The sequence below is a fragment of the Alosa sapidissima genome, chromosome 12 (genome assembly GCF_018492685.1).
Source record: "Alosa sapidissima isolate fAloSap1 chromosome 12, fAloSap1.pri, whole genome shotgun sequence".
NCBI classification, from domain to species: Eukaryota; Metazoa; Chordata; class Actinopteri; order Clupeiformes; family Clupeidae; genus Alosa; species Alosa sapidissima.
The window spans coordinates 35,290,972-35,309,751 of NC_055968.1; the positions used below are offsets into that span (position 1 = coordinate 35,290,972).

An 18,780-nucleotide genomic window follows, 5' to 3' on the forward strand; every position below is an offset into this window, starting at 1 on the left:
TTTAAACACTGACGTATGCACAGAAGGGTAGCAACAGTTGCCTCGAGACCCCCGCGCGCCATAGAGACTGTAGTCGTGGAGACAGTTACTTACCAACGGGAGCAACACTCAGCAACAGCAGCAGCAGCAACTGGAGGCGAGCGAACAAGTGAGAGAAAAGAAAGCACAGCCAGGGCAAAACTAATCACGACAAAAGAAGAAATATTTTGTCACAAGGTAGAGACCATGATTTTCTAACTTTATTTTTCATGTAACTGGATGTTGAAGTACTTTTGTCCTTCACACAGAAATGTCCCCTCATTCTACACCCTTTAAAGAAGCTAACCAACTAACAGTTAGCTAGCCAGGCCAGCTTGCTGAGTAACTTGTTGAGTTAGTTAGCTAGCGGGCTAGTCGTTTATAATTCCTAGCGATAGCTGTGGTAACCAGCTAGCTCATACGCTAATCTGAGGTTACGTTAGCTACCCACCTTGCTAGCTATCGGTAGCTTGCAAGGGTACCTACCGTCGGCTAGTTAGCCAATTAACTTGCAGAGGGCTGGAGCTAATAGCGAAAGTCAGTGGTTGACAAATCGAGACATTAGTCTGTCATTGAAAGGAGTCAGTCAGTTGTTTTTAAATGTTGCGAATGAAGTGTTAAAATCAGAACCATCTGAAACGTCACTGAACAGTTGAGCCCAGATTTCTGAAGGTGTTGGCGAATATTTTTTTCTGAACTTTGCAAACACCCCATTAACCTTTTAAACTTTACCAGAAGGTAAACTATAAAACAAGTAGTTTCAAACAATAGTTAGGTTTAATGATAATGCAATCTGCTGTTTCTGCGGTAACGTTACTGAAGATGACTGTTGCTGCCCACATCAGTTGGACCACTGAAGAAATCAGATCGCTAACGTTAACATCCATCCTTCGCCACCGCTGCTGCGAGCTTTTTTTTTCTTCTCTCGATTTCTCGAAGTCTCCGTTAGATCAAGCTGGTCAAAAGGTTTTGATTAAAGTAACGTTGCTTGATATTGGAGAAAATGTTAACATTAAAACAAATGTTTTTAATGTTTAGAAATGGTTCAACCTGACGTCTATATTGTAGAGGTAGCGTTAGTGAATGGCCGCCTCAGATTCAAGGAAATGGTCAACAGGTTGCTAGCTGAATTTAAAGGGCCAAGTGAGAAACCTAACGTTACACATTTGGTATTTGTTATCGGTGGCTTCAAGATCATATGAGAAGGTACAGCGATTTTCAGTGCTGATAGGATTAAAACGATTGCTATAATCATGCGATCATATAATATTAGTGTTAACACCAGTTACATGTGAAATGTTGTGCACCATTAATTTGACATCGCATTCTTTTTACTGTAGGCTAAATAATATTAGGCATCAAAAAAATAATTTGCCTTTAAGTTTCGATAACAGCTTGAATGACCTGAGCGTGGTAACGATCGTCAGCTCTTTATTTATATATATATATATATATATATATATATATATATAATATATATATATATCTGTGTGTGTGTATGTGTGTGTGTGTATGTGTAAGGTCAGTATGTTTTTAAACATAGGGAAATATTGCCAGTCCCCAGACAAAAATATTATAAAGGGGGAAAAAAGGGAAATGTTTGATTAATAATCTGTACATATAATACAATTCACATAAATAAATTAAACACTACACACTTTAATTTGGCCATGTAACACTTAGGTTTAAGCTTAGTTGCAATGGAGTATTTGTTGTCAGTTTACTTTGTTGGAAGGTATACCACAGATTTAGATAACATAGATACTCTTTCATGTATTGTTTACATTGCAAAAGAAACTCGAAAACACATTGAACTTTGATAAATTTAGCATGTGGTTTATAATTCTGTGAAACATTAATCACTAGTTAACTTTAGTCAACTGTAAAACTAATAAACTTAATTTTTACGGTTTGTGAAGGGTGCAGTCCCGTCCTTTATTTGGCCAACGCAGGTAAAAATAATCTCCTTTACTTTCTTTGGTTGTAGGATAGTCCGCGATGCACATTAGTTTTGGTTATCACCGCAAGTGCAAAGGCTAGGCGTACCCAAGTTCTAGGCTATTCCGTCGCCACATTTATAATATTGCTATAATACCTTTGTTAGTAACAGTCGATACTTTTGCTTGCATCAAATCGCGCATTTGCATTTAGTGCACATCTATAGGCTTAATTTGAGTTCTAAGCGTCTTTGTATGCTCATATCTGACTTCACTATGAATGCATTTATTTATGTTGTAAGACATGTAAAATAAACGAATGAGACTGGCACTATGCACAAATGAATGTAAATTTACACCGCACTTCCCTAATAACTTAAGTTCTCTCGCGTCACTGACAGTAGTATAAGTATATATACAGTACTCTTTTGATCCCGTGAGGGAAATTTGGTCTCTGCATTTAACCCAATCCGTGAATTAGTGATACACAGCGAGGTACAGCACACACTAATCCCGGCGCAGTGAGCTGCCTGCAACCACAGCGGCGCTCGGGGAGCAGTGAGGGGTTAGGTGCCTTGCTCAAGGGCACTTCAGCCGTGGCCCACTGGTCGGGGCTCGAACCGGCAACCTTCCAGTTACAAGTCCAGAGTGCTAACCAGTGGGCCACGGCTGCCCAGTAGCTAGAATGCATAAAAAAACACCGGGAAAAACAGTGTTCAGTCCACCAAGTCATAAGCTATCAGCACTGCGCAGCACCAGTTGTGATATTTATCCTACGGAGTGTAATCGTAGGTATAATGTCATGTATGAAAACTAGTATTGTTAGGCGTCCAGGGCAGCGGAGGTGTGGCGATGACATCATCGATACGCTAGTAGGATGTGCGGTTTCGCTGTCCAAATTTCAGATTTTTCCACTCTGGGACCAGGTTAAAAAAAAGTGCAGTTTTGGGCAGTGCGTTTACCGGATTCGTTTGGACGCTCGGACAAGACAAAGTAAAACCTCTGCATTTAACCAAAGAAGCATCTCCGTGTGGACGGGCCCTTTTCTTTTACCGTTTTGACACCTTTAACGACACCGGTAAAGAAAAAAACTTGCGTGCACACACAGAGGTGTAACCGGCTAAATGTGCTGTAGTGCATATGCCAGACCAATCGATGGCGCCGGCCGTGCAGAAGCTCACGTTTAATTCGCGTGAATCGTGTAGAAGAAAACATTGTTAACACAGTTTGTTAAGCAGTCGCATGAAATAAGGAGACTACAGACAATTCGGTTTTCAATTCAACTGTTAAACTAATAAAGTTCTTTTTTTTTTTTTTAAGGTATGTGACTGCTATGTGAAATTTCAAATGCCTAGCCTACGCATTGCATTAGGTCTGAGCACCACTGGAGAAAACACTAACATGCAGTAAGCTAATGTTTAACTAAGTTAAGGTAACGTGTGCTTCTAACTTAGCCACAAAAGGCTGATAGGCTACATTGTGCACATAAATCATGACGGGGGAAAGAAAACACATTTTAATATGATCAATAAATGGTTTGGTTTGTTTTGACAAGTAGTGTGTCAGGTTGAGTGCCGTGGCTATGTCGTCATAAAATTGCCGGCTTCGCACCTACAGGCGTCTACACGGCGAAAGTTAGCCGGCGGTTTCAAAAATTCCCACTTCGGAAGCCGGTTTCAAAAACTATCGGTTTCAGTCTCCTAAACTGCCGGCGTCATGTACACGCAAGGCTTAACCGTTAACAAAACCTCACCGGTTTCACAAAAACCGGCGTCGTGTAAACGGCACCTTAGGCAGCTGTCATTGATTTTCTTGCAACACAGTTCTCAACTTTTTTTTAAGGTAATATAAGGTAAACATGTCTTAAGGTGCAGTTTATCACTATGGTGATGCTACACCTGCTGAAGGAAATGGACATGGCTCTTTAATGAGGTCTCTTCACAACAATGGTCCAGGTGTCACCTCTCATTGCCTCCATGGCGCTATTGATTTGTCTTTAGAGTTGAGTGGCCATACCAGTGAAAGCCATGGTGATAATGAGGGTAATGGCTGTACTGACCGCTAATGTCTGTGTTGCTTCTTCACATTTAATTTTACTTCCTTTCTATGTGGAAATGATTGTGAAGGTTTTGTCTCCTGCTCCTCTCCTATCCTTTAGTAATGAGCACACACTAGGAGATGCTAGTCAGGTGCCTCTTTGTTAGATGTGTCAGCCTTAAGTCAGTGACTCTGTGAAGACTGGCCCAGCGTGTAAACACGGCTTCTTTAATTAAAGACTGGGATATCTGGTTTCTAGTAAGGGGATATGCTGTCACATGAGTGCTTCCATGCAGGATTTGTCCTTCTGCTGGACAGCTTAATTATTAATCCCATTGGTATGAATTATTGATTAATTAAAATTTCTCCCTTATATGTGAATATGGGCCTGCGCTCTTTCCCACTGAGCTCTCATGGTAAACTTGCACAACCAGAGTGCTGACATTGTTCACAAGTTCACAAAAGCCTGGTCTGAATATGAATCATAGAATAAAATCAACAGCTGGCCTTGTTTAATCTCAGATAATTTCAGATAATAAAAAAATGTGTTTATAAATAGGATCAAAAAATCATTGCCAGAAAAAGTTCATTAGTTTTACTTGTTTTGACAGAACGCTTAAGGCCTGCAACAATCAGGCTCGTAATTGTTACACACCCAGTACAAAAGAAAAATAAAGGAATGGCAATGAAATGTCCCAAGCAACCAGAAACCCCAGCAAGCAGCAGTTATGTTTACATGGCAACTTGATACACAAATACACCCAAACTAATGGAGGGGGAAGAGCTCTGCTTAGGACCGTTGTTGGGGAACAGTGGGGGTGTGGGTGGTAGATGCAGTATCGTGTTTGAAATTCAAAGGTATTAGTGTTTTTAACCATGTTCTAATCGTCTCGCCATATGATTGGCGTGCATAGGTTAGTCTTGCAGAGACAGGTCTGAAGAACAGGGGGAAATGGAGATTGCGTTGTGTGTGAGTGTTTGAGCCTGTGCAGAGGGAGCAGCTGTTTGCTGACAAAAACATTCCGTCTCCAAAACTGGCTAAACTCCCCACCTGTTTTTCAGGTGTGAACCTGAGGTTCTTCCACCCTGGAAATACTTTTTTTTTGGGGTTTGTGTGTGTGAGCACTCAGAAGGGATGCCCTAAAGTACTATGTGGTAACCTGTCAGAATTTAGGAAAACCACTGATACCACAGTATCAATACGCTTTTATGTAACTGGAAGTGCGGTCAGCCATGGTAAAATGATCTCACCAGTTCTGACCGTGATTTGAGGAAGCTCAATGCTGGAGTGCAGCACATGTTAGTAAGCGTGGTGATGAGTACAGTTTGTTGGGGCGCCTGCAGAGCTAACAACATGATCACACAGAAAAGCACCATCATCCACTCCGTTCACTCTAGCAATCAGCCCCCTGTAGCCCTACTGTCTTATTCCTCTTGTGTCGGTGTGGCATGTCCAGGGTGTACACACGCATTGGGCTTATTAGGTGATTGTGGATAAATAATCAAACCAAGTTGTTCAGTTGATAGTTGTAGTGTTGGTTAAATCCAAACATTGCTCAGTCAGTTACTGCAAGGTTTGTGCACATTCCTCTACCTGTGATCCAAGTGAGAACAGACTGGTTATGATGTTGGTTACAGTCAGAATTAGACACACACACACACACACACATTTTATATATATATATATATATATATATATATATGCAATGCAATGCATACACACACATGCACACAGGGTTGCCGAGAAAATGTGATCAATGTCTTAATGCATTGTGACTCATGCCTTGCCACCTGGCCCTCAGGTGTGCAGTGGAGATTGCATCTGCTTCTGACTGACCTCACAGGACTAGGCTTGTGTGATCATTTCAGTGGAGCCCACAGTAACTCAATAGCATGGCCAGTTTTAAATGGACATGTCCATGATGCAACACCACCGAAGAGACAGCTGCAGTGTTGTTTGATGGGGTGGGGGGGGTCACATGTTAACCCTGAAGAGAGTGTGTGTGTGTGTGTGTGTGTGTGTGTGTGTGTGTGCGTGTGCTGAATTTAGCCTGTTTGGAAAAGGCCCAGCCCTCATGAGATGGCCCGTGGTCCTTTGCTGTACCTAGCACCTGCCACTCCTCCTCATGGGCAGACACGGAGCAGGCAAACTTGGGACTCGCTGAGCAATGCCACTTCAGTCTTTGTTGGGCAAAGCAAGTTTAAGCTACTGTGTTTTTAATGCTCATCCTCGCTAGAATGCTGTTGTAAAACCATAGGTTTCTTTTTGCTGTCGTTTCTATATATTTTTTTCTGAATACTGAACTGTACAGTGTACGGAGACCCCTGAAACCCATTGGTTTTCTGTCCAAGTGAAATGTACCGTACACTCTGCGGTTGAGTCATGCCTGTTGAATATTAAATTCTGTCCTTTTGCTTGGCATCTGCACTTTTATCTAGACACTTTTTCTCTTCAAATTCCTCTGGTGCCCCATGTAAGTATTGGGCCTAATTTCATTTCAAACATGGAAGGTTCTCTTCATGTCTATCGAAAAAGGCCTCATGTGAGGCTCCCATGCACTTTCAACAGGTTGTAACTTGTTGGAGCACAAAGTGTTTTTCATACCCCCCCCCCCCCCTCTCTCTCTCTCTTTTTTTTTTTACCCTTTCTTCTAAAGCTCTCTTCACCAGGGCATTCTTTACATTCCACCTGGTCTGTATCATAGCTACACAACTGCTAATTAAATTTCCTGCCACAAACAGCAGACATGGCTCTGACATTTGCATCACAATGGTTGTCTACCCCCCAGCCCCTTGGGCCTTTCATGCAGGAGCAGTAGAGACATAAAGAACCCTGCCCCCTCTCACTCACCCCCCTCTCCCTCCTCTCATATGGCCCTTTATAACAGATTTGCTTCTTAAGACTTAATCCTGGATTACTTTTTTCCCTTTAACAGTTTGATCATTTCTGCTTTCTACATGTTTTTCTTTTTGTAAATAAAAAAAAGGGAAGATTAAATCACCAGCTCATACACACAGTGTAAATATTTTAGCCAGTTTCATTCTTAGGCTTTTAGAGGGGTATCAGGCGGCTAGGCAGGCTCTTAGGATAATCTGTGGTTTTAGATTAATTGGTGGAGTTGACATGAATCAGGCAAGACTTCAGAGGGACACTACTCGCGCATGTGTCTATTTTAGCCCTTCTCAACACAAAACAGGCAGGTGATGACTTTTAAACAGGTCTCTTTCTTCCTTGTCTCCACTACAGACTCGAACTTTCAAACTAGGACACTTTTCTGTAGACAGGATGTTGTACTTCATAGGAAAACAGAATTTTGTCCACAAGAGAAGTTGCAGGTTTAAGGTGACATACGAATTTTAGCTTGAACATATTAAAAACATACCATTAACATTACTATGTAAAAATGACCTAGCAATCTACAGTGAAAAAAAACATTTTGACATAATGTAAAAAGCTGTTAGCATGTTAACTGGGAAGGGCCACTTTGTACTTCAAGAGGTGCTAGTGAGTCAGTATAGGAAAACAGCAAGACAAAATGGATGGTGTTTTTAAGTGGCAAAAATCCCATTTCTGGCTAAAATAATGACTGTTAAGGTGTTAACCAATCTATCTATCGTAAACGTGCTAATTACCAACCATTTTGTTCGAAAATTCTAAAACAATGATGTTTTTTAATACTTCAAAATAACGTTTGATAAATGAACCTTACATTTTTCAGTAGCCATAGGTGTGTAGATTTGAACAAAATCTAGTTTGGTTCTTACCGGGGCTTTTACTGCCTGAAATATCCGATTTTGTTTACCACACTCTGAGTTTTGTGCTGGGCTGGTGGGTGCCTATTCCCAACCTTTCTCACGGCGCATCAACAGTTGGCATGAGAATTCTCGTCACAATTCAAAATTCCACTGGAGCTCCAAGCGGATTTGTACACGCAGCCTTACAAGACTGTTTACAGCTCTTTGAGTCACGGTAAAATGTAATTTTTGGTACATAGCTAATTTAGATACATTTATGGTGTGGGTGCTTGTTTCTTTAGGAATCCAGTCTTGGTTTGTATAGAAATGAATATTAAGTGACACATACATGTAAGACGTTGGAAATACGGGATGTTGGTAATGTGTGACGTTCCGATATCAATCTTATGTTTTCACACTATGCTACGATAGCATCCATCACAAAACATTATACAACATAATGATGGTAATCGTAGTACAGCGATTCGATAGATTCCTGGACATGGAGGTGAAGGGAAACTAATTGATTAAGCCTAATTTATTTTTCATACAAAAAGGGAAAAGCTCATCTCAACTGTTGATTTGTTCTCATCCATATCCAGAACTTTAAAGGGACACCAGGCAAGCCTGATGCTTTTTCTCTACGAAACTCCCTCTCGCTCGGTCTGAAGCTCTTTTCCTTTTCTTTGCATCTTCAGTCAAGAGATTTTTCGCTGCTTCTTCGCCGGCTCTGCCATTATACACACATTTGCTCGCTAGCGTTTCTTTAGCCTGCCTCTGTGCTGTGGATGCAGGATGTAAACTGAAACTGCTTCGGTCGGCGGGTACGATACACTGAACTTGCAAGCGGGATATTCTTCCTACAGGCAGTAGGGGCGGACGAGAGAGTCTTCATTCGCCCTGTAATGAATCATTTAACCATATACCGACTTACGAAGATGAGTAATTAAAACGAAAACGTTGCCTGGTGTGCCTTTAAAGTGATTGTGCAACAAACCTTGAGCCTTTAGGGGAAAAAGTGGTTACAGGTTGGGTGAATAAATTTGTTTTCTATCTGTGTTTTTCCCATCCCACTCCCAAAAGTCCTTCAGCTTCTGCCACTTTTGGCCAACTTGGCCAAAACTTTGGCCAAACTTGTTGGTTACTTCAGCACAGGGAGAGGGGATAAGGGTGGACAGACAGTACTATACTCTATAGTGCCCCCAATCTGCTCATGTTAAACAGTATGAAATCATTTAGCTCACTAGCCCACAAGTAGCCAGTCTTGTATATTATTCCTTAAAGGTGCTCTAAGCTATGCTGCCATTGCTTAGAGCACCTTTAAAGAAAATAGTCTTCAACTCTTGAACCTGATTGTTTGTATTTCCCACATGCCCTAGTGGAGGGCAAGGGAGCCAATGCTGGCCCTATTAATCAGTTTTAACTCTGTTATGTCACTGTAGTCTGTGGATGAACTCCACAGATGTCTGTGGATGTTAATCCACAAGAAGTGTGCTTTACAGTTAACTGTTGCCCATAAATGCCACGATCCACCACGATCATCTTCTACTTATTTTTTTTTATGACTGTTGGCTGCCACCGGAACATACTCCTTAACTGCTGAACCATATTCCTGAATGCTGATATGAGGATAATGGCAGTAATACAATTGGGTGTGAGTTGTTTTCTATGACTCAATCATCTTGATTTACAGAATGCTCCTGCGGCTGATTTGCTCTCGACGACCTTTCGCTTGAGTACTACCAAATTAGCTTGGCTGCTGAAATATTAAAATGCTCTCTTTTTCATCCCATTCATACCATGCCCAGGGCTGGTGGTGAAGCCATTAAGACCAGTAAAACAACAAAATGTTTCAATCCCCAACCTTTTTTTTTTTTTTTTTTTTTGCGTGAACAAATATTATGTGGATGGTGGCACTATTTGCTAGTAGTTATTATGGATACTACATGTTAGTTACTTGTTAGCAAGCTGAAGGTGGTCTTGCTAAAACTGTGAAAGAATTTAGCTTGTTAGTGTGCGCTTCAAAGCAAAATGGTCATTGGACTAAAAGCTCCCCAACTGACCAGAACATGCTTTTAATAGTAACTTTTTATGGATTTAGGCTACGTTGTTAAAGATGTCACAAAATGCTGATTTTAATATTAGCAACATATTCCACAGCATCACCGGCCCTGGACCCTTGCTTTGGATAGGAGTGGAAATAACTTATTGTTTAAATCCACCCAGCACTAAGCTATAGCATGTCCTGGTATGTGTTTCTTTGAATTACCTGAAGCCCCACGGTTCACTCCAAATCAGCAGAGTGGTGAAGCATGAGGACCATGAGGACTGTGCTGCTCCCTCTGGGCTAGACGTAATGTGGAGATCCTTTTGACATGACGGCATGAGCCTAAAGAAAGCTTCTTGTGGCTTTCTGTGGTTTTGGATTTTTGCTACGGTTTCAGCAGCTACCCGACAGTTGGTTGGGATTGAAATTGTGACCGTCGTTGCACTGTTTCTCTTTTTGTTCCGCACGCAGTCATGATTAATGATTTTGCAAAATGAAATCATGCAGTAGCCTCTTTTTCAGTTGGCACAAATAAGGTCCATTTCCTGTACAGTGCCCAGGTTCATCGATCTCTTTTAAGAGAATGAGATGCATTTATCTACTTTCGTGTATATTTCGGCTTTTCATTCCTGTAACATATAGTATCAGCCACCGTTGGCAAAAAGGGATCAAACTAGTCCTTTCTTCCTTCCCCATAGAAGTATTTCTCTCTGTGTTTTTATCCATGGCCAAACAAAAGATAGTGACACTAGACTAGACACTTGTTCTACGACAGGATGCAGACCAGTTTTTAAAAATGCTTTTGGCATGGCTGCCCGGCAACCATGGATGCACCACTGCGTGTTTAGTCTCCGGCATCACAGGAAATCTTTAAGCCCTGTTTATCAGAGCCCATTAATAAATGGCTTTGGGCTAACCTGTGCGTGTGTATGTGTGTAACCACAAACTTTTACCCTTGATTTAATCAGGCTAATACAAACAGATGTTGTTGCAGAAGTTGTGAAAGGAAAACTAATCTTATAATAAATAAAAACAAATAACAAGACATGGGGTAATATGTAAATGATCCAAATAATGTTTTATTTGGACTAAACATCTGTTTGTCTTTACCAAAACCAAGTTCTTACCGGCTAGCTAGTGGTTTTACAAACCCCTTGCCCCTTGCATACTGTTATCCTGTTGCCAATGGCAACAAGGTGCTATGACGACAAAGGTTGACGTTCCACCATTTTGTCATCAGCCAACAGCAAGAGAAAAGTGGAAGATCGTGACAACCACAGAGATCTCCACATGCAACAGTTTGCCTTAAGGACATTAGTTCTGCATTCTCCCATGCCTGAGAGAGAGGGAGAGGGAGTCCGAGGGTGTGTGTGGTGTGTGTGTGTGTGTGTGTATGTAGAAAAACTGTTCTTTTAGCACTGCTTTTTTTTTTTTTCCTTGAGTGAGGAATATGCTGCTTTTTTGGGTTGGGGGTGGAAAACTGGAAAGGGTTATGGAGGTTGGGGGTGGAGAGTTGTAAGTGTGAACAAACGGTTTCCATGGCAACAGATGGCCGATCTTCTCCCTCTCCCTCTCTCCCTCTCTCCCTCTCTCTCTCCCTCCTGCCCTGATGGACGGTGAACAGAAGTGGGTGCTGGCCATCGAGACAGAAAGAGCGGCTGAATCTGTCTGAAGAAATATATTCAACGACTATATTGTTGCTATAAGACAAGTTTACAAGGAAATAGATTTGTAAGATTTTGAATGTAATGAAAACTGGGACATGTACCTGTTGTCAGAGGAGCAGAAGTTGTATTTCAGTAGAGAGCATCCATGTGTTCAAATTGACAGAAGGTTTAAGATGAGCGTTGTCAAGAATATTTGAATGGTCATCTTTGCTTCGTGTACCATTGATAAGTTTGTTTGTTTTAAAGTGATTCTGGGACTTTGCAAAAGGGCCATCTTGCACAGATTTCCCCCAACATTTAATAGTTGACATGAACCCATACCTGTTCATCTAAGGCCTGGCTCTCAAAAGTAGTGGGGGAGGTCTGTGGACAAGCAAACCTCACCACACATGAAAGTGTATAGAAAGTCTCTGTAGGGTCTGTCCTATTGAGAATGACCACATCCAGGAGTCATCCTGGCTGATCTTCCTGCCTAAGCTACCCTGTCTGCCCCCCCCAGAATCATTGGATTAGGGTGCTGCTCGGACGAAGCAGGAGTCGGTCCTCTTTTGTCTGGCCAGCCCTGAGAAGCTCCCCTCGCTCCCTGATGTTCAGTATGTGGACTGAGCGACTGGACGCCGCCGTTTGAGGCTCTTTATACTGGCGCGGTAGATGTCTGTGCGTTGTGTCGTGTGGACATGGATAATTAAGTTTATTAAGCCAATGAATATGACACAGCCGTTCCTCCCTCCCCCAGGGGAAGCAGCCCTTCTGGGGTGAAGCGTGGCTGTGAAACTGAGTGGGCTTGGGAGAGCAGGTGAGCCTGGGGTGGGTTTGATCTTGAGCAGGGGGCTAAACCATCATAAACTCACATTTGCAAATGTGAATTTTGGGTTTTAGTGCCGTGCCAACTGGAAAGCCCCAGAGCTCCTTACGGCACAGCTAACAAGTGCCTCCAACTATGCTTTATTGCTAGGTTGGTGTGTGTGTGTGCTTGCGCTTGCTAAGCAGGACTTCTCCGTGTGGATTATTTAGTTGGAAAAGTCATTTAAGATTTGTATTTCATAGTGCCTGTTGTTTTTGGAGTTAGGAGGTGTAAGTCAGGAAGAACCTCTTCTCTGCCTTTTTGCTTTGCCATATGACTGTGATGAGTTTAACATTCCTGCTTCATATGACCACTGAATGCAAGAGAAAAGGCTTTTTACATAAACAGCAGCAGTTGCAGTTTGCTGTTGTGTTTTTTCTCTCTCTTTGTGTGTGAACTCTGTTCATGTAGATATCTGCATGAAATTCTCTAAGTCTGTACACAATTTTTAGACTGTATATGATTGCATTCACACAATAGTGTGGAAATGTGCCAGGCACATGCTGTGTAAATTTAATAGCCTGGGTATTTATTGTTATAAGTTTCTGGTTAATGTGAGATAGAAGGATCAGTTGGGGGGGATGGCATTGTTTGGTTTGGGAAGTATTCTGTTGGTTGCATAGCAACAGGCTCCTGGAAACGGGAGTGGACGGTGTTGCCACGAGCAACCGTTGTTGCTCTGCAAACAATGTGGGCCAGTGCAAACATGAGCCAAGACTGCGGGCTCCTGTTTTTAATTGAACATCTGTATGTGTTTTTCTCTGATTGAGTGCTGTTTAAGTTTAGATCTGTCACTGACATATGTGCTTACATCCTGCCCCACTGCCTCATACTTAATAACAGGTACACTTAAAGTGCGGTGAATCTCAAAAAGACTAAAAGCAACCAGTTTAAGTCTCCTTTGTACTTTATATCATTGCTGTTTTAATAGTCTACTATGGTGGTAGAGAAGTTTGTACTTGTTTTTTTTTTGTGTGTGTGTGTGTGATAAAAGAGCAGTCCTATTGAGACTGGTGAGGGTCTAGTGTTCAGGGGTCCTGCTGTGACCAGTCATTGTTGAGCTCATAGCAGCTGGTGGGGAATTTGTGCCTTTTAACCTCTGCTCAGCTTTGGCTGGCTGGCACAAAGCACAAGCCCCTGGTCAGCCTCTTTCGTGTGTGTGTGTGGTGTGTGTGTGTGTGTGGACAGCCCTTTAATACTCTTTAAACACCAAAGGGTTCCATGTTGGCACCACTTATTTAGGGTTGGCCTGTCTTGTTTCTACCGTGGAGCATGCGAGTACCATGGTTCATGCAAGTCCTCTCCTCTCAGTGCACAAACTAGTCACACATGACCTCTGAACTCAGTTGCACCCTAGGAAATGTTGCATTGCTGTAGTCTTCTCAAAACTCCATACCACACTGTATAGCTCGCTTTAGAATGGAAGCTGTTGAGTTGTGGCAGGTTGTTCAGCGCACCCATGCCGGTAGTAAGTGGTTATCGTGGGTTGTGTGTCCCTGCCAGGCAGCCCTTTGCTGATAATGAGCAGAGTGCTTCTAGACGTTTGCAGACACGTGCTAATTTTGCATCCCCTCCGCCAAATACAAGAGGTGGTGATGAGCGAGTGGGGTTGGCCAACCCAAATGCCTGCAGGCCATGCAGACCTAGTGGTGACTCTATTACTATGAGGAGCATTGCAAACTGCTTTAAACATGTTGTGCATCAAGTCATTGTGTAGCATTTCGAGTTCCAACTCCTGCTGTCTTACCCAACCGCCATCTTGACCAATAGTGCTCTGAGCCGTAGGCGGCGGCCACGCCCTATTAGTCGGCTTTTCCTAGTACTGGATGTTGTGAGGCGTAGCTGTGATTTTGCAACGTCTGAGCCGACTGATGTGAAATCTTTTTGTTTTCCTTTCCTTGCCTTTGTGACGTTTGTATTTGTGATGGGCCTACGCTAGATAGATGCCTTGTGATTTAGCAAATGGGTGTTGTCTGAAGTTGCGGTCATCACAACACACGTTTGCTCTCTGATCTTTACCACCACAAGGATATTGGTTATGATTTATTTTCTCTTTTACAATTTAAAGTTTAAAGATTTGGGACCTTCAAGCTTCAGTAGATGCTCATTCTGCCCCCTGGTTTGAGGGTCCATAATCATGTGAATGTCCCATGTGGTGCAGCCTTAGATGGGTTTTACCGTGTGTGTGTGTGTGTGTGTGTTCTGCACTGTATGAAAGCCAGACCAGGGCCGTGTGTGTGTGCCGCTGTGGTGTAGCAGGAGGCATGGTGTTCCAGCGAGAGCAGCTCATTAGCCCAGAGAGACAGGTGGACAGCTCTGGCCTCCTCACCTCCCCTCCTGGGCGGGGGGGGGGGGGGGGGGGCTGGAACTGGACCGCGCAGGAAGTGTCTTGTCCGTGTCTGGCGTCCCATTAAGCCTCGTTTGTTGTGCCTGGGGATGGTGCTGGACTACACAATGTTTCCTTCACACCCCCCCCCCCTCTCTCACTTTTGTCCTCTGTTCTCAAGCGTCTTTTCCTCCCTCTCTCCTCTCTTCTTTCACTCTTTCCTCTTCTCTCTCATCCCCTTTTCCCCCTCCTCTCCTCTGACCCTCTTCTGCCCTCTCCTCTCTTATGTCCTCCTGCTTTCTCCCATCATGGGTTCTCCTCTCTCCTCCCCTCATGTGCTCCTCTCCTCTAGGGCTAGGATAAACGTTTATTTTTTTAAACGATTAATCTAACGATTCATTTTTTCAGTCTGATTCGATTTGATTCGCGATTATCTCCCCATTAATTGACTAATAGCGATTTATACGTTGATTTACATATCTGAATAAAAAACATGAATTCCTTAACATTGCAATATATGTTTATTGCTCTTAAAATTCCAAAATAAAAGACTATACAAGTGCAAAGTAATGCATTCTTAGTCAGAGGTAGCATTCAATAAAGTTCAATAGTGTATAGGTCTAATTGAGTGCCCGTCACTTTAAGACGTTCGTGAGGGAACCCTTACCATTGTAACACTAACGCAGTTAAAAGGCTGCTGTTGTGTGGATGCAATTCATAACGTAGTTCAAATAACGGTTTGTACTTCTCCTTGGGACAAGCACTTTTGAGTCTTGGAAAACACTTTTCCATTTGCATCGGGATTTTGCAAACATTCAGTGTCTGAGTCAATAAAATGAGCCCTGCATGAGTAACGAAATTGACAAGCAGCTGTAATACTAAACTCAACATCCAAACAGTATTTTACCGTTAGCTTTGAGATACTGCTTGATTGCATAGCTTAACTAAGTTTAGTCTCCTCAATGTACTATGTTGTGATGAGACCTTAGCAGAGTTAACTTGACTGCAGCAGTTTTGAACAAATTTGCACAGCATGGTCATGATGCTAAGCGGATTTAATAGCAATTTAGCCACTCGTGTTCTATGCAATGCTTCTATGTGGCAACAATCCTTCAACAATCGTGAATATTTTGTGTTAAATGCACATGCAGAGGAGGGGCAGCGGGCTCGTTACGAGAGACATTGGGCGGGGCAGGGAAAGGCTGCGTGCGTAAAAAGTGCAGCTCAATGAAACATAGAACATCAATGTGTGACGGCCGATTTTGATTTCGTGGCACCCCACCACAGATTAGTCAACGTATGGGAAACACTGAAGGTGTAAAATTCAAAATATTTGGCAGCATGCGTTTTGGGTCTGACAAATCGACGCGCATATTTTGCGTCGACGTATGTTTTGCGTCGACGTTCATCGATTACGTCGACGCGTTGTCCCAGCCCTACTCTCCTACCCTCATGTGCTCCTCTCCTCTCCGACTCCTCTGCTTGCCTCCCGGTCTCTTGTGCTCCCCTCTGCCACATGCTGTAAAGTTCCTGCCGGAGCTTAAAAAAGAAAAGGGGGGGGGGGGGGGGGGCTGGGAGGGAGGGAGGGAGGGGGTAAGAGTTAGGGGTGGTTGTCATGGATCCCTCACCATAGCAACCGACAAACGTTTACAAAGCACTGTGGAATTTCCTCCTATCAGCTGGATTATTGCAGCCCCTGGAGGACAGCCCTCGCTGGAAACAAACGCTGGAGATCATCAGCACCCCACATCCCCCCCCCCCCCCCCCCCCCGCAGCCCCCCCACTGCTCTGTTTTTAGGGGTGTGTGCTGACTGATCTGGAGATGTAAAAAGCCTCTTTATTTCCCCCTCTCCTTGCCTTCCTCATATCCTGTGGCTCTGCTACGCAGGTCTCAGTGTCTTTGTGTGAGTTTGTGTTGCTTTTTAATCTTGATCAGACTGTTTAGCTAAAGGGTACTCTCAACATCACATGTATGTACACAAGATGTTTTTTATTTACGTGGTGAAGGCTTGCGAACACACAAGTGGTCTGATGTGGTAGTTTGCACGCATGCTGGACTAAGTTAGCCTACAGATTAAATTGAACAATCTGGAATGTTTATGCAAAAATTATCAAAAGTTTGCTGTGTACTTTGACTTCTTTTCGTAGACTGTGTGTGTGTGTGTGTGTGCGTGCGTGCGTGCGTGCGTGCGAGCGAGCGATGTGACGTTGAGGTTGAGCTGTGGTACTGTGCAGATGAGGATCTGTGCGCTCTCGTCCTGGCCAGAGTGAATGTGCTGGTTCCTTCAGGAGGGGAGCACCTCAAAAGGCCTTTTGTCCAGCCCGTTGGCACATGCACACGGCCCTCGCACTCGGCCAAGTGTGTCTTGTGTTCTCGTGTCAATCTGAGGAAGCCTTCCCCTGTAATGCTGACCATGTCCTCGTTAATCACTCATCTTCTCTTCCTCTCCCCCCTCCAGTATCCCACAATGCAGAGCTCCGAGGGAGGGTCTGACTCGCCAACGACGGTGGCTCTGCGCACTGCCACCTCTGCCCAGGCCCCAGTGGTGCAGCCCGTTCCTGCCTCGCAACAGGTGCGCACACAAAGTGACAACACACACACACACACACACACACACCCATCTTAAACAAGTGCTGGAGAAAAGATGCAGTGCACAGTGAAGAGTTCACAAGTTAATGTGTGTGTGTGTGTGTGATCCCTGCAGCGAGTGCTGGTTCAGGCTACAGGATCATCTCAGAAGAGTCCTCAGGTGCAGCAGCTCTCAGTTCCCAGGGTACAGCAGGTGTCACAGCAGGTACATACACGCACACGCACGCACGCACACACGCATACTTACTGATCTACACTACACGCACACTTACTGATAATCACACACTCCAGCAGGGCTAATCAGTCCCACTCTGTGCTCTCTGTGATGTGATGGAGTGTAGCGGTTATTTGTGTATCTGATTCGTTGTCCCCGTTTTCCTCGTTATGCCCTCGTTTGTGCTCATCCCACAAGAATTCCCGTCAGTGATGCGCTGACACAAGCTTCCCTGCAGCTCGTTAAGCCGCCGCTCCTGCCGGGGGCGCGCAGGGACTCATCACCGGCGCAGTGTGTCACAGCCCTCGTCAGACGAGCATGAGCCGGTGCAGTGTGTCACAGCCCTCGTCAGACGAGCATGAGCCGGTGCAGTGTGTCACAGCCCTCGTCAGACGAGCATGAGCCGGTGCAGTGTGTCGCAGCCCTCGTCAGACGAGCATGAGCTGGGGAAATGAAGTGAGCTGTGTGCGCTGTGCTTTGGCGTTTGGTGCTCTTTCAGTTTAGTCCGTCTCTGAGACCGAGACGCAAAAACATTAATGTCAGCTGCGGCTGCCCACAAACACTTAGGCGTCCATGTGCCAAGGTGGAGGAGAAAGGGCGCAAGAGGAGAAGGGAGGAAGAGGAGGAGAAGGGAGGAAGAGGAGGAGAAGGGAGGAAGAGGAGGAGAAGGGAGGAAGAGGAGAAGGCAGCGCGGAGGTAGAGCTGCACACGCTGGCTCTCGTCTGGCTCTGTCTGCATGGAAAGGTTTGCAGCAGATGTTGACGCTATGCCTGGATCTCCATACCGTTACTCCCTAACCACACACACACACACACACACACCCACACACGTGTTCAGGAGCACAGGTCAGAGAGGCTGCTTTGTGCAAGTGTCCTTTCATTGTCTATACGGAAGAGCAACAGGATGCAACAGGCGTGCCATTTCACGGTCTATTCCAGAATGCAAATCATATGAGAACCACCACAGTTAGAGCTCCGTATGAATGAAGCAGAGTTTTGGAACCACCACAGTTTGAGCTCCATATGAATGAAGCAGAGTTTTGGAACCACCAGAATTAGAGCTCCGTATGAATGAAGCAGAGTTTTGGAACCAGTAGGAAAGGAAGAGAACGGAACTAGGATGGCCACTTGCTCAAAAACAGATTCCGCCCAGACTGATCTGCTCTGGAGTCAGATGTGGCTACAGACTGAAACCAGCCAAGATAAATATTAGTGCTGTCAGTTAAACGCGTTATTAACAGCGTTAACGTAAACCTATTTTAACGGCGTAAATTTAAAAAATAAAACGCGAGATTAACCTTCTTTTTGGTTAAACAAACTTTGTAGTTTTTTCACATGCTGTTGCAACAACTAGTAACATTAGAAC

General features: G+C 44.0%; 1 protein-coding gene across 2 annotated transcripts in view; it reads left to right on the forward strand.

The window, feature by feature from the left end:
- The window catches only part of rfx2 (regulatory factor X, 2 (influences HLA class II expression)), a 45,245-nt gene continuing 26,465 nt past the window's right edge, over window positions 1-18,780 (forward strand). For both annotated transcript variants that reach the window (XM_042111533.1, XM_042111534.1), the window contains exons 1-3: window positions 1-216; window positions 17,071-17,184; window positions 17,317-17,406. In XM_042111533.1, coding sequence (XP_041967467.1) covers window positions 16-216; window positions 17,071-17,184; window positions 17,317-17,406 — 405 coding nt within the window. In that variant the 5' untranslated portion in view covers window positions 1-15. The remainder of the gene's footprint in view (window positions 217-17,070; window positions 17,185-17,316; window positions 17,407-18,780) is intronic.